Source organism: Corella eumyota, chromosome 1, assembly GCF_963082875.1.
Source record: "Corella eumyota chromosome 1, kaCorEumy4.1, whole genome shotgun sequence".
Classification (NCBI taxonomy): domain Eukaryota; kingdom Metazoa; phylum Chordata; class Ascidiacea; order Phlebobranchia; family Corellidae; genus Corella; species Corella eumyota.
Window position 1 is genome coordinate 1960962 of NC_137490.1, and position 14815 is coordinate 1975776.

Here is a 14815-nt window from a genome sequence, read left to right on the forward strand (position 1 = left end):
GTTAATGAATTATGTTATCACCGTTATTGTTATTTGTAGCTTAAACAAATTGGCAAATGCGGAAAAAATATCGAATCTTAGTTTAAATAATATATATACGAGTAAGAATATTAAAAAGGGCAGTTATACTTAAAATTTAGTGTAAGCTATAATAAAAAATAGCAAATTGCAATTTAAAATGGTTATCTATTTTTTAATCAAATATTCTTTTTAATTTTACAGATTGTATTGAAAACAAAAAAGATCAAATCCATAAATCTGAATTAAATATTAAACCTAATTTCGTCTCCATTGTCAAAGAACAATATGAATTTCCGTTCTGCTGCTGTGATTTTACTTCTCATCATAATCAATATTATGACGTCACAAGGCTGCCCGCAAGATTGTCGATGCGACAAAAGAAGAAAGACAGTGTACTGCAACGAACGAAGTTTAACTGCGGTTCCATACGGAATACCTCTTGATACAATAACTCTTTTACTACAAGGGAATAAGATTATAAACGGTCCCACTCTTGAGCCTTATTTATCGCAGTTAGAACACCTTCAAAAATTAGATCTTCACGATAATTTGATTACGTCATTTCCTACAAAGTTGCCGTCAAGTTTGAGATATCTTTCTCTGACTTCAAACAAGATTAAATACGTTGGAAAAACTTCTCTAAATAACTTGGATAATTTGGTTGAGCTACATCTCGATTCTAACAACTTGACTGATAAGGGGCTAAACTTGAAGACGTTTTCTGGAGCTGGTAATTTAGAAGAGTTGGTTCTTTCGTCGAATGATCTAGAATATATCCCAGAAGGACTTCCAGAAAGTCTTAAAAGTTTAAGAATCGATTATAACTCGATTGCAGTTGTGTCAGAAAATGTGCTCAAGAATTTAAACAACTTAATTATATTGGATCTTAGTTACAACAATATTACAAACTCTCGTATTCAAACCAACTCATTTACTCAATTAAACAGTCTACGAACCCTGGATTTAAGCAACAACAACCTTAAAAATATCCCATCCCAGCTTCCAATGAATATATCTGATCTTCTTTTATCAAACAACCAGATCCAGTACATCTTCTCTACTTCCCAAGAGCAAGGCGACCTTCAGAACTTCCCAAAACTCAAGAAATTGGATTTATCTTCAAACCAACTACGTAGCGTTGAGAAAAACGCGTTCAGTGACCTGCCTACGTCACTCTCTGTAGAACTTCACGACAACCCATGGAACTGCGACTGCAATTTAGTTTATTTGAAGCAATGGTTGACATACACAACATCAATTCTCACTACAAGTGAAGGAAAAATACAGTGTGCAACACCTCACGTTTTCAACGGTGTTACCTTGTCAAGTATGGACGTGGAGTCGTTAAAATGCTCGCACAAAGTTTACCAGGTTAACATCGACAAAATTGGGTCTAACGGTTTGTCAGTGACGTATAACCCAACCCAGGGTGCCGAACCCCCCTACGTTAGTTTCTCATTAATGTACGGTGCTATGTTGTGTGATGATTGTACTCTCAGCGACAACGACAACACTTACAACGATCTCACCCCTACCGCCACCTTATGGATGGAAAATTACACAACTTTACAAATCTTGCCCGGTGTTAAAACCGACGTCGTCGACCTCAAACCTCTGACGCGATACATGGTTTGTATTGTGACGTCATACCAGCACCCCGATCAGATCGGGATCAAACAATGTCAAGACGTGAGAACAATTGACCACGTGACAACGACCCAAGCGCCGATGTTTATTGAGGATAAAATAAGTTTGCCGGTTTGGGTTTTTATCCTCATTGGATGCCTGGTTCTGCTTGTTATTCTCGCCACTGTTGCCGCTGTTGTCTACATGAGGAAGACCCGGGTCCACAAACGACGTCGCTACGAAGCCACTGGGGGTCAACACATCCCCCAGCGGTTTTTACCCCCTTTTTTAACCCCCAATGAGGTCACTGTCACACGACAATTGACTCCGAACAATTTCTACGAACGCAAGGGGGTTCCCCTGGTTAGCGCCAATCAGGAGTTCGACGTCACTCTGGTTCCGCGTCAGGACGTTCCGCTCCACTGCGACAGTTGCTACGGCGACAGCCACGACGAGACAGTGTCTACTATGACGTCACATACAAGTAACAATCGAAATATTTCGGACGATAGACATCCGTACGCGGTAATATCGGGTGACGAACGACTTTCGGGCGATTACGATAAACTTCACGATTCCGGGTTGTTAGTTTAATTTAAACCAAGTTTTAAAGCTCAATTTCATATAACAAGCTATTAATGTTATTACGCCAAGTGTGTTACTGTAAAGGCAACGTTGTATTGCTTTATGAACAGATTGAAAGGGGTTGAAATATTTGTTTTTTTACTCTGATCGATTAGCTTACAAACTTTTATTTATTATTTGGCTCTACTTTAAAATAAGCAAAGTTGTTTTGTTTTTTAAAATGTGGCAAAGCAAAACATTTTGCGATGCTTTAGTACGGTTTCATTTTAGTTATTCTCCCTTTTTCACATATTGATTAATACCCAAATTTGCTATGCTGAAAAAGCTTAAATCTATGTAATTCATAACATAACTTAACAGCTTTTGGCGATAGAAATATTTAAATAAACACTGATTATTAATATGGGTGCTGTTTTATTATAAGTTCAAACCAATGTTCATATTGGTAAAAACTTTTGTTTTTGTTTTTTTTTCGCATACATTTTTGTTTTCTATTTCTATATTGTAACTGGCTGGCCCAGGGTTATACTTAAATAAACGCTACCTAAAATATATTCGAATTTTGTTATCTTCAAAAGTCAAGATTTTAAACTTTAGTTGAACGGGTATATTGAAAGATGTTGAAGATTTTTTATTAATTTAAAGTCCAAGATATTCTTTTTTAACTCATTTCGAAATCAAATAACTTTTCTTGGGCAGAATTTTCTAAAACAAAAAATCAAAATTTAATTTTGTACTTAACAGATAAAAAAGTTTCAAAATTGTTTAAAATATGGTTGGTAGCTATTCATTTATTACAAATGATAATATATATAGGCACCAAACCGACCAATAATACAACATACTTATATTGTCCATTCATACATACTAAAATTCATAATATTTTATATAATATTTAATCTTTAAAATCTGATTATAACCTAACTATTTGTACCATGCATTTGTATTTGCCACGAGTCCTTGGGTTTTTTGACTTCAATTTCAGGTTTAATCGAATTCTTGAGTCTCTGCAAAAAGTAAAGTAAAAAAACATTATTTTATTTCATGGAACACCCATTACAACATTCAAGATGTTACCATGAATAAAAAAACAAATCGTATCAAAGTTTCAATCGTTTATATAAAAATCACCAAAAACTTTTTAAAACATAGAGTACACATATTTAAAGAATTTTTTTGGGGGGCTTATTAGAAGTTCGTAACGTTTGAATCGTCTTACTTAGGGGCGTTACAGTATAAAAGCAGAAAAAATCAAACCCAGGTCCTTACGTAGTAAACCCAAATATTCTATGCACTACACCACGCTGTCTACCAATATATATATTTAGCTATTCAATCAAAATTAAACCCAATTTAAACAAACTTTACCTCAAGAAAAGTTCCTTCAGAGATAACAAATAATTTATAGAAAGCATAGCCAGGAATCCAGGCCATAGAACTCATAGCTAACATCCAGCATAAAACTATTGCCCAGTTTGGGTAAACGTAGACTTTGTTGTATGTTAAGGGTTTGTAGTAATATAAGCTCACGAAAAATAAAACCTGTGAGGAATAAAATTTTATAATAAAGTTTATACAAAAATGATAAATCAACTAATTACATAAAGTCATTTTATTATAATTTTTATATAGTTACATAAACCTTAGTGCTAATAGTATTGTCAATTTAATTTTCGTTTTTGGACTAAAGTAATGACTATTAACATTCTTTACATAAAAAAATAAAGCATGTCAAAAGTAAGAATTAAACCAAGAACCTTAAGCACTGCGTTACGGAGCCATACAAAACCATGTTTTATTTAAAAAAAAACTAAGGTAGTGGTAGATAAAACACTTAGAAGACAAGGGTCGTCCACTTCCGAGCGATTATTGTCCCTAACATTTTTGCACTTAGAAGCTTTAAATCGTTAACAAATTAGGGGTGAAAAAAACTTAATAACTTTAAAACTTAATAAAAACTTACAATGGAAGATAGAGGTGTTAGGACGACCCAACACCATTTAAACCACTTGCTTCTAGGCCGAAATCCGATCATGTCGCACACGGCGTTCCAAAATCTTTTAATCCCGTACAACCAAGCTATAGCAACACATTCACAAAAACTTATAAACAGTAAACTCCACCCTGCTGCTCCGTAGTTATCAAACATGTTTAACACGTATACACCGCCCTGCGTGTATAGAAAATACGTTATAACATATACCTATATTAAGGCGGTAAAGGGAGTAAATTTTTTTTTCTGTCCTGTACTGTTTTTTGGTATATCTATTTATCTTTAATGTGGAAAGGCTGACTTTTTGTCTTAACATTGGGTAACATTCTTTACCCTGGAGCCAGCCTAAAGTTGCCTTTGGCAGTTTGAGATATTTTAGGTTGTAATTGCCTGATAATAAAGCTTCTGATTAAGAGCTGGCTTAGCAGGAGTTCATACCATTTATAGCGCCTTACTCGCGCTACAGCATAAGATCACTGGGGATCGAACCCAGGACCTCATGTAGTAATGATATATGTTTCGCCACTACACCAAACTGCTTAAAATTTAAAAAAGGGTACTTACAGACAGCATAAAACATAACAGTAATAAAAGGGAACATTTAAAGACAGTCAGACCTATATCGAATTATAGTTGCAAATAAATTATAGTTGTAGTTGCAAACTTACATTTGTTATCATTAAAACTCCAATAAGGAATTGAGTAAAACTGAGAAAAGCCAAAAATATTTCTCTTCGCCAAGGTTGTTTGAACCAGCTTGGATTCAAATCTACAAATGCTGACATCAGCGTTTCTTGACCAACAAACTAAAAAATTAAGTTTTAAAGTTAATTATACGTTTAAGGCCTATAAGTGTGACAGCCAAAGTATATTTAAAGTATAAAAAAACCTTTTTTAGGTTTAAAAAAATAGCAACTACGGACTTTTAGAAATTTACTTTAAAAACAAAAAATAATGTTAAACAACCATTTCTTATGTAACGTTTATTTGCCTGATAGTCTTTTGTATGAAAGCCGTTTTAATCTTATAGTATTTCATTGCAAAAAGGTTCACAAACAACCGTTCACAATCTTGTACCACAATACAACATATATTACACTGCAAGACGTTTAACTAATAAATCACGTGATACAACCCACGTGATGGAGATACGGTGTAAACACGTGACATGAGGTGTAAACGTGACTAGGAACAGATATCACTTAGCGTAAACAAGAAAATGACGGATTCGTTACACTTAAAAATCTAACATTTTTTGCCATAATTCAATTTATTTATTTACTTCACTATCGAGGCCCAGTAGAAACAACATTAAGAAAAAGAGACATCCCCAAAACTGTGGAAAAGGCATCAACATCAAAGCTTTCGGGTAGGCAATAAACGCAAGACCGGGACCAGACTCAGCAACTTCAGATATTGGGACGTTCTGTAAAAAAAATCAGTATAGTTAAAATATTTTTACAATCAGTTAAAGTACTTAAAAAAACTTTACTTTAGCAACCTGCTTAGTGTATTTCTTGGTTTTTATATGAGTAGTTATTGTGTATTTAAAGCTCTATAGTTAATCTGCTATAGTGCAAAGTTGTAAATAATAATTAATAGAATAGATTGAGTCCGGTACCACGTTACGGCTCTTTCTAATCTCGCTAAAATCAGCTGTCTTTTCACAAAGGGGCTTGTTCCAAAGACAAAGCATTGGATAGTGACAACAAAATAACTCTCTTCCTTGTATTGTGACGTCATGTCTGTATTTAGAACACCCCACGTGTTACGACTAGATCAAAATCAGCTTGAATAAAGAATGTAACAGCACTCGTAACGCAAAAAGTTCACAAAATAGTTACAACTTGAATTTCTACTTGTACCTGTTCTTTTGCCATGAAACCAAGAACGGAGAAAATCGCGAATCCAGAAAAAAAACTAACTCCGCTGTTAAGCAATGCTAGGCAGATACAATCTCTAAATATAGAAAAGTTAAAGCCATTTTAAAGAAAAGCTGGTACAGAGGTATGTAGTAGTCATTTTGTACAAGTAGCCTATGTTATAGTTTATGGATAAGATAGAGTATACTATGATTTTTTAAAGAGTTAAGAAAAATAAAAACCTTAAAGTTAACGCAAATTAAAAAAAATTTAATTCAAATCTGTTTTAATTAGCTTAAAAAGTTGCTCTATGAAAATATTGTTTGAACAAAATACAGCAAATAGATTATACCTGTAACTGTTGTAACGATAATTGTTGTAGCTTCCCATGGTAATAATCATTCCCTTACACAAAGCATAAGAGAAAAATACTTGGGTAGCTGCATCTAACCAGACCTGTTTAATATAAAAATATTCGTTTGAATATTTTTCTTTATTATTTTAACAAAATTGGATTTTTTTTTTATTAAAAGGTGTGCTGTTAAGACATGTTATGAGCTATTTGCAAAGTCAGGCTCAAGGGCAAATAATGTGGCATTGGTGCGGCTCGAACCCGAAACCTTTAGGCCCGTAGCCAGCGCCTGATCGTTATACATTATACTATCAGACAAAATAAACAATTTTGAATTAGTGTTATTTTTTCCACATAACTTTAAAGTGAAAGGTTTTATATTTTTTGTTGGGTAGGGATGTGATATTGTGACGTGTTTAAGTTATCCGGAAACGCCGGGCTCAAGGGCGAATAGTGTGGCAATGGTGCGGCTCGAACCCGAAACCTTTCGGCTCGTAGTTCGCCGCCATGACCGCTTAACCTAACTACGGGACTAGTGTTATTTTCTTGTTTGTAAAAAAGTTTTGATTAAATAAAAATATTACAAATTTACCTGTACGTCTTGAAGCCGCGATAAATCGGGTTTTAAATAAAATATAATCCCGTCCACAGCGCCGTCTAGCGTGCAACCACGAACAAGTAAAATAAACATCATTATTAGTGGAAATGTGGCAGTGAAATAAACAACCTATAAAATATAAAAAAAAATCATTTAAAAAAAACTTAATAAATAAAAATAAGCATTTAAACATCATGGCTTTAAAAAAATTGGTCTTATGATTAATTTATAAGCTTTCAAATGATTGAAAAGGCTATTGTGTAAATTGATAAATTACAACAAGCAAATGTTTCGACTACATTACAAATCTAAATTTATACTAACTGGCTATATGTAGCCTGTAAAGCGAGCACAGACAGAAAAACTGACAATATTTTTATAAATATTTTAGTTTGTGTTCACATTTTGTTTATTTACTTTTTGCCTTACTAAATTTCTAAAATTAAAATTAAGTTTAAAGCTTTTACCCTGCTTGTCCAACCAATTCCTCTCCAAATACAGAAATAAAGAATAACCCAAGTTAAGATCAAGCACAAAAGTAATTCCCATCTTACAGTTCCTATTTCGTGGATTCCACTCGATTTACCTAAAACTCCTCGTCTGCAATAAAAGATTGACAAAATTATTAACTAAAGTTTTTATTAAAATTAATAATATTGATATGAACGAATCAAAACATTTTTTGTCGTTATTTTTTAAATTATGCTTTTCTAGGGTATATAATTGTGTTTTAAATGAAGTTTTATTTCGCTTTTTTAAATAGCTTAATTGCGGTACCCTATTATGTAATTAAAGTGGTTTAAATGCTGTCGTTAAGTGGCGCTATTGAGCTTTGCACAATCAAAATTTGATTTGTAATTGAATTCAATGATTTAACAAACTCAGGAAAGGTTATGTTGATCATGATTATTAGATCATGATTACCACATAAATAGGTCATAACATTGAGTCATAGAGGCAAAATTAGTACATGGACAATGAATTAAACAAGAAACTATATCGCAATTAACAAAAATAAATACGCAAAGTTAATACTGCTATTCATGCTTAATTAAATTTTGTGACCCTTAATTATAACCTAATACAGGATTTCAAATAAAATATTTAAAAGTAAATCAAATTAAAAAATAGATAAAATTATAAATCTTAAATTGGTCTTGGGTTAAGAATATGATGTTGGACAACTGTTTGGTGAATTTTATAATTGAGAGTGAGTAGAATATATACCCAAGGGATTTACATAATGTTAAACGTATTAATAGCTCATTGCCCTAATTTATATACCATTAATTCAAAATAAGTATAATAAACACAAAAAATAATATATTAAAATATTTACATAGATAAAAATGTGTAAATTCAAGATTATCTATATTTTATAACTTATTATGTATTCAACATCAATTTATTATTAGATAAACATTCCTAAAATTAGCAAAGTCTGTAGCTTTTTAATTTTGGTGTTATCACAAAATTTTTGTTGTGTTGTTTCGCGTGCCTGATTAAATACGTCACTAGGTTCAAGACTTGCCTTAAGAACATCAGACATTAAGATTATTCTTAAGATTCTATTGTGCAGCTTGTAAGCTTATGTTTTATGGAGTTTTATATAGTATAGTTTACTATAAAGTGTTGTATGCAGTAGTTTTATAAGTAAGAATAAGACAAATATTGGTAAATTTAGGCATTATTGAAGTAAATTTAGAAGCCTATTATACATTGGCTAGGTCAAGCTTGTATATGTTACTTTTAACCTAATCATAAACTTGGCTATAGTTATTAAAACCAACTTTACAAAAAAACATTTTTTTTAAGTTTTGAAGGTGGCAAATATTTAAGAATTGTAACAAAGTTTTGTATAAAACCAATACAGTTGTGGCAAGACTTCAACGTTGTAAACCTAAACTTTGCCGCAAGAAATGTAAACAAACTGGTAACTATTTCGACTGAACCAATTTAACAAATAGAACTAAAACTATAAAACCTTTTTAGAATGAACCTATTTAGATATTTTTGTATATTTCTTTAAATGAAATGTGTATGTTATTAATAAATGGCAGATACACACTTTTGGTAAATTTATGGATAACAAAAATGTCGTCATTTTGAATCGTTAAAAAGAAAATAAAGGAAAATTAAAACTCAAAAAAATGGATTAGAAGGAAAAAAGGAAATTTTTCACTTACTCCCAATACTCCCTCACTGACGAAGTTTTATTCATCACCAGGTGCGTCGCGTTACTTATATTTCTATTTATGACATCATAATTAATTGTGACGTCATCGGTTAGATTGTTTTTACCGAAAACCCAGCAGTTGTCGGTGTTCCACGTGTTGTTGCAACTTGCCCACGGGAGTTGTGACGTCATAGACGCAAAGAAATAACGTAACGACCAAGCCAATATGACGGCATAATAAACGTTAAAGTAATAGTTGATGACGTTTATTGCAACACCTAAACCTAAAATGTAAAAAAAAGCAGGAATTAAATTTTAAAAATGTTTTCTAAATAAAAAAAAAAACAATTTTTGTTGTTAAATTTGATTACATTGAGTTTTTGAAAGGAAATTTAGATTTTAATTTTTATTAAACGTTAAAGAATAAATTATAAACGCATTACAATATAACGTTGACTTAATTTTAAGCAATGTATCCAAAATATCATATTATTTTGACCAAATTTTTAATTACGTTCGTTTCTTAATTTTTCTTACAAATTCTAGGATAAATAGTTTACTGTATTATTGGGCAAGTTGCAACAACACGTAGTTTACTATATTAAACAAATACTATTTTTAAACTTTTTGTGATACCCAAGCAATATATTACCCAATAAATCTTACCATATAACCAGGACACATAAGTTAAACCAAATAATACCATATGCAAGCAGGGTAAGCACTATTAAAGTAAAAACCAACATTAATTTAACTAAAATAGACCATAAGCCTTACCACATTAAAGGACCATATTAGCTAAACCAATTAATACCATAAACAAGCACGAAAACACCATATTCGTTAAACCTAATATTAATTTAACTAAAACAGACCATAAACCTTGCCATATTAAAGGACCATAATAGCTAAACCAATTAATGCCATATAAGCAAGCACCATAATAGTCGAGCCTTATAATAATTTAACTATAAATAGAGAATAGAACATATTTATTAAATACCTTTCATTATTGGTACAAGTCGAAATGCTAAACTACTTCCTGAGTTGGTAAATTGACCTATAGTAACCTCCAGGAAAAATACAGGTAAAGAACCAATCGCAACGAATATAACATAGGGAATTAAAAAGGCACCTAAAATATGAAAAAAAAATTAAAAAAAGTTAAACATTTTTTTTGTATATAAGCGTTATACTAATATATTGTAAACAATGAGTTATAACTAATACAGATAGCCATATAGTATTACGTTGACAGCTAAATAACAATACGCAAATTTAATTAAAAATATTTATATTTGAGTGTTGACAAATATATAAAAATAAAAAATAAGATAAAATTTATTTAAAAAAGGTGATACCACAAATCATATGTTAATAAACGGCTTAAAACATTTAAAATTTGTAAAAAATAAAATTATATACTTATGTCTATTAATAGTAAAATACATTTATTTACTTTATAAATCCTATAAAATAACATTTAGAACTTGTAGAAATATCAACAATAGCAAGAAATTTAAAAACAATTTTATAAAATATAAACTCCTTAAGTTTTTAACAATAGAAATAATAATTGAAAGTATTTTTGTGTTTTGTACAAAGGGCATTTTAAAAACATTCAACAATTGTTAAAACAACTTAGCTTAAACTTTATCTAAAAATATAATTATTTATACGAATTTTTAAATGTTCAAGGCAAGACTTTTTTGGACATATTTCGTTTTTTTTAACTTCTACTAAATGTTTAACACTTAAACTGCTAAAAAAACTAATGTGTTTAACTTTGAGTGACTGAGAAAATAATTTTTTTTAAATTTCGAAAATTAGATTTTTTAGTTTCAAAAAAACACACGTACTACAAGTTTATTTCATATTGTATTTGCTAAACATTTACAATTTTTAAAACCATTAGGAATAAAGTTTGTGTTAGATTTTTAAGATTAAACAAAAACTTACTCTTAAAAATATTTTTGTTTGTACCTAACGTTTTGTAATATTTTGTTAGCAAATAAGTAATCAAATTATCTTTTTAGCTACTCAAAATTAAGGGTAACATGTGCATCAAATTTGGGTTTAATATCTTTTAAACCCTAGACAACTTACATACATTTAAACCAAAATGATAACACGGTATTTATGTCTCTTTATTTTTTCAAATTAAACCTTGTCGAGGGTAAAGTTATCTTCGGATTTAACATTATCTACTCGTTTAAAAGCTAAAGTCGCTTCAGGTAAAACCCTTGGTTATTTACCCACTTACCTCCTCCATTCTTATAACACAGATAAGGAAATCTCCACACGTTTCCCAACCCCACAAAACCTCCAGCAATAGAAAAAGCAAAATCAATTTTATTTCTCCATTTCTCGCGACCACTATTTAACCTTGGTAAATATAAACTTTAATCTTCTGTATCTTATTTATTAACTGGTAGTTAAATCTATATTTTGGTACCGCTAATTGATTTTTAAGTTGTTTCAAATAGAAGGTTTTATTTAAATCCAAACACAGTTATTATTCACATAGACGTCAATATACGACACTATTGTTATGATTTTTATTGACAACTTTTCTTTAATTTAATTTCTGTTGGTTTATAGCATATTGCTTAAGTTAGTTAAATATATTATAACGATCTGTTTAATTATTTATAGCAAATTAAATAATCTTTAAGACCAGTAAAAAAATTTTTTTAAACTTACTTTGTTATTCTTTCTTCGCTAGTGATCGACATTTTAAACTTTACAAATTACAAAACTATTCCTATATTTAAATTCCCGTGATATCAACGCACAGTAAAATTTCAATGGAAAGTGAATGAGCTTTTAAAATTTCGTTTCAGTAAAGGTTGTTACGCAATTCTTATACTTTCTCTCTAGGGAGGCCAGTTATATACCATAACATACTTGGCAAACGTCGGGTTAAAATTTATATATAGGTCAACGAATATATGTCTTTTAAATTCAATTTTTTTTGATTTTATAAAATATTTAGGCATTAGGTTTTAAACTGCACAAATTTTAATATTGACTTACAAATTTATAACAACATACTAAACAGTATTAAAATGTTATTATTAGGGAGTTTATAGATTACAAATCTGTAATTTCGCAGATGAAAATATACAATTGCATTAATTTAACATATGTTTTTTTATTATTTAAATAAAGTTTTAAAGAAAATAGCCATTACGATGAATTGATTTTTGTAATTCCCTTCGAAAATTTAATATTCAGGACATTTAGAAATATTTTATTTCTTTAATTTAAAAAAAAATGTTTGAAACATATATATGTAAATTATTTTTTTTAAACTATAGTCTGTAATTAAAAAAAATAATCAAAATATTTTTATTTTTAAATTGAGTGATTTTTTAGAAACCGATTTTCCTTTACTTGCTGGAGATAGCTGCCCATAAAACCAAAGAAGGGAATTATGAAAACAGTTCCTTAGCGCAACATAATGGTAAACAAAAATGTCTATGCATGAAAATTTAAAATAAAAAAATAATATTTTATTCAATGTGTTTTGACCTAGCTATAACATAAACTAAAAAACATTAAAAAAAATACTTAATAAAACAGTTATTATATTTTTATTAACATCAGCAAAAACTCGGAAATGTAAAAACAATATTTTATTTGATACGTTTTGACCTAACTAACATTCACAAAAAAACATTAAAAAAATAATCAATAGACCAAAACTTACAGCACTTTTATACTTGCGCTAAAGTTGTCGTGACGTAATCAATAAATAACCTACATTTATATGAGCACAATTTAAAAAAAAAAAAAAATTCAAAATTAAATTTTGAACAAACCATTTAAAGCGCATGAGTTTAAACAACATATATCTCGAATATTTTTTAAATATATCAATATATATAGAAGTTATGACAAATTTATCAATATATGCTTGAGATTTAAAATTAAAAAAAAATATTTTATTTGATGCGTTTTGACTTAACTAACATTCAAGATAAAACATTTTTTTTAAATACTCAATAGAACAAAAGATACACCACTTTTATATTTGCGCTAAAGTTATCGTGACGTCATCAATAAATAGCCTACATTGTTATGACAACATTTAAAAAAAATTTATATCTCGGATATTTTTCAAAAATAACATATATCTCATATATCTCGGATATTTTTTTAAAAATTTTAAGATATATAAGAGTTATGTCCAATTTGTTACTATATGCATAAGAATCAAAATGGAAAAAACGATATTATATTTGATGCGTTTTGAACTAACTAACATTCCAGAAAAACATTATTGTAAAATATGCACTACAAAAAAATATACAACATTTTTATATTCGCCAAACGTTTTTATTTTTTTTTTGTTATTTTAGATTTAGTTTAAATGCTAAATATGTAAAATTAACTGTTATCAAAGACCTCACTAGTGGCTGAGTGGGTAAAGGCGTTGAACTTCAAGTCGATGCTTTACAAGTTCGTTTCCATGTAGAAGCAATAAAACATTGATTTCAATAAATACAAATTTGTAGTATATGAACTGTTGTGTATGTATAAAAAAAATTTAGTACAACAAAAGTTTGAGCTAATTTTTATTTTGGGTTTTATTAGGTCACGTGATATTTTTGGCCAATGATATTGCATACAAATTTTTTGAAAAAAAATAAAAAATTTTAAATCGAAAAATAATTGTTGTGTTAGAACCGCACAGGTCCAATTACCGTGTTTACAAAATATTTTCGAAAATATTAATATTCATGAAAGTTATGAAACTTTAATTAAAAATTTATGAAATCTCAAAACCTAAAATTTTGTTTTTTATTAGACGCGTATTGGCCTAACTAACATTCAAAATAAAACATTTTGCGAAAATTTTCAGTAAAACAAAAGTTTGAGGTAATTTTTATTTTGGGTTTAATTAGATCACGTGGTATTTTTGGCCAATGATATTGCATACAAATTTTTTGAAAAAAAAATAAAAAATTTTAAATCGAAAAATAATTGTTGTGTTAGAACGGCACAGGTCCAATTACCGTGTTTACAAAATATTTTTCGAAAATATTAATATTCATTAAAGTTATGAAACTTTAATTAAAAATTTATGAAATCTCAAAACCTAAAATTTTGTATTTTATTAGACGCGTATTGGCCTAACTAACATTCAAAATAAAACATTTCGCGAAAATTTTCAGTAAAACAAAAGTTTGAGGTAATTTTATTTTGGGTTTAATTAGGTCACGTGATATTTTTAGCCAATGATATTGCATACAAATTTTTTGAAAAAAAATAAAAAATTTTAAATCAAAAAATAATTGTTGTGTTAAAACCGCACAGGTTCAATTACCGTGTTTACAAAATATTTTTCGAAAATATTAATATTCATTAAAGTTATGAAACTTTTATTAAAAATTTATGAAATCTCAAAACCTAAAATTTTATATTTTATTAAACGCGCATTGGTCTAACTAACATTCAAGATAAAACATTTCGCGAAAATTTTCAGTAAAACAAAAGTTTTAAGGAATTTTTATTTTGGGTTTAATTAGGTCACGTGATATTTTTGGCCAATAATATTGCATACAAATTTTTTGAAAAAAAATAAAAAAATTTAAAT

General features: G+C 29.3%; 2 protein-coding genes across 2 annotated transcripts; one reads left to right on the forward strand and one right to left on the reverse strand.

Moving 5' to 3' along the window:
- Positions 1-202: 202 nt before the first annotated feature.
- Positions 203-2778, forward strand: LOC145763690 (leucine-rich repeat transmembrane protein FLRT2-like). The gene has a single exon (XM_082575195.1). It carries the CDS (start codon positions 307-309, stop codon positions 2239-2241), a length of 1935 nt encoding a protein of 644 aa, XP_082431321.1. The 5' UTR covers positions 203-306; the 3' UTR covers positions 2242-2778.
- On the reverse strand, positions 2586-12016 carry LOC145763691 (sodium- and chloride-dependent taurine transporter-like). Its single transcript, XM_082575196.1, has 14 exons — positions 11917-12016; positions 11477-11598; positions 10217-10348; positions 9224-9497; positions 7505-7637; positions 7032-7166; positions 6440-6543; positions 6091-6184; positions 5508-5651; positions 4894-5031; positions 4196-4402; positions 3601-3774; positions 3167-3239; positions 2586-2937 (listed from the first exon to the last, which is right to left on the reverse strand). The coding sequence occupies exons 1-14, from the start codon at positions 11946-11948 to the stop codon at positions 2894-2896; spliced, it is 1806 nt and encodes a 601-aa protein (XP_082431322.1). The 5' UTR covers positions 11949-12016; the 3' UTR covers positions 2586-2893.
- Between the last annotated feature and the right edge of the window lie 2799 nt (positions 12017-14815).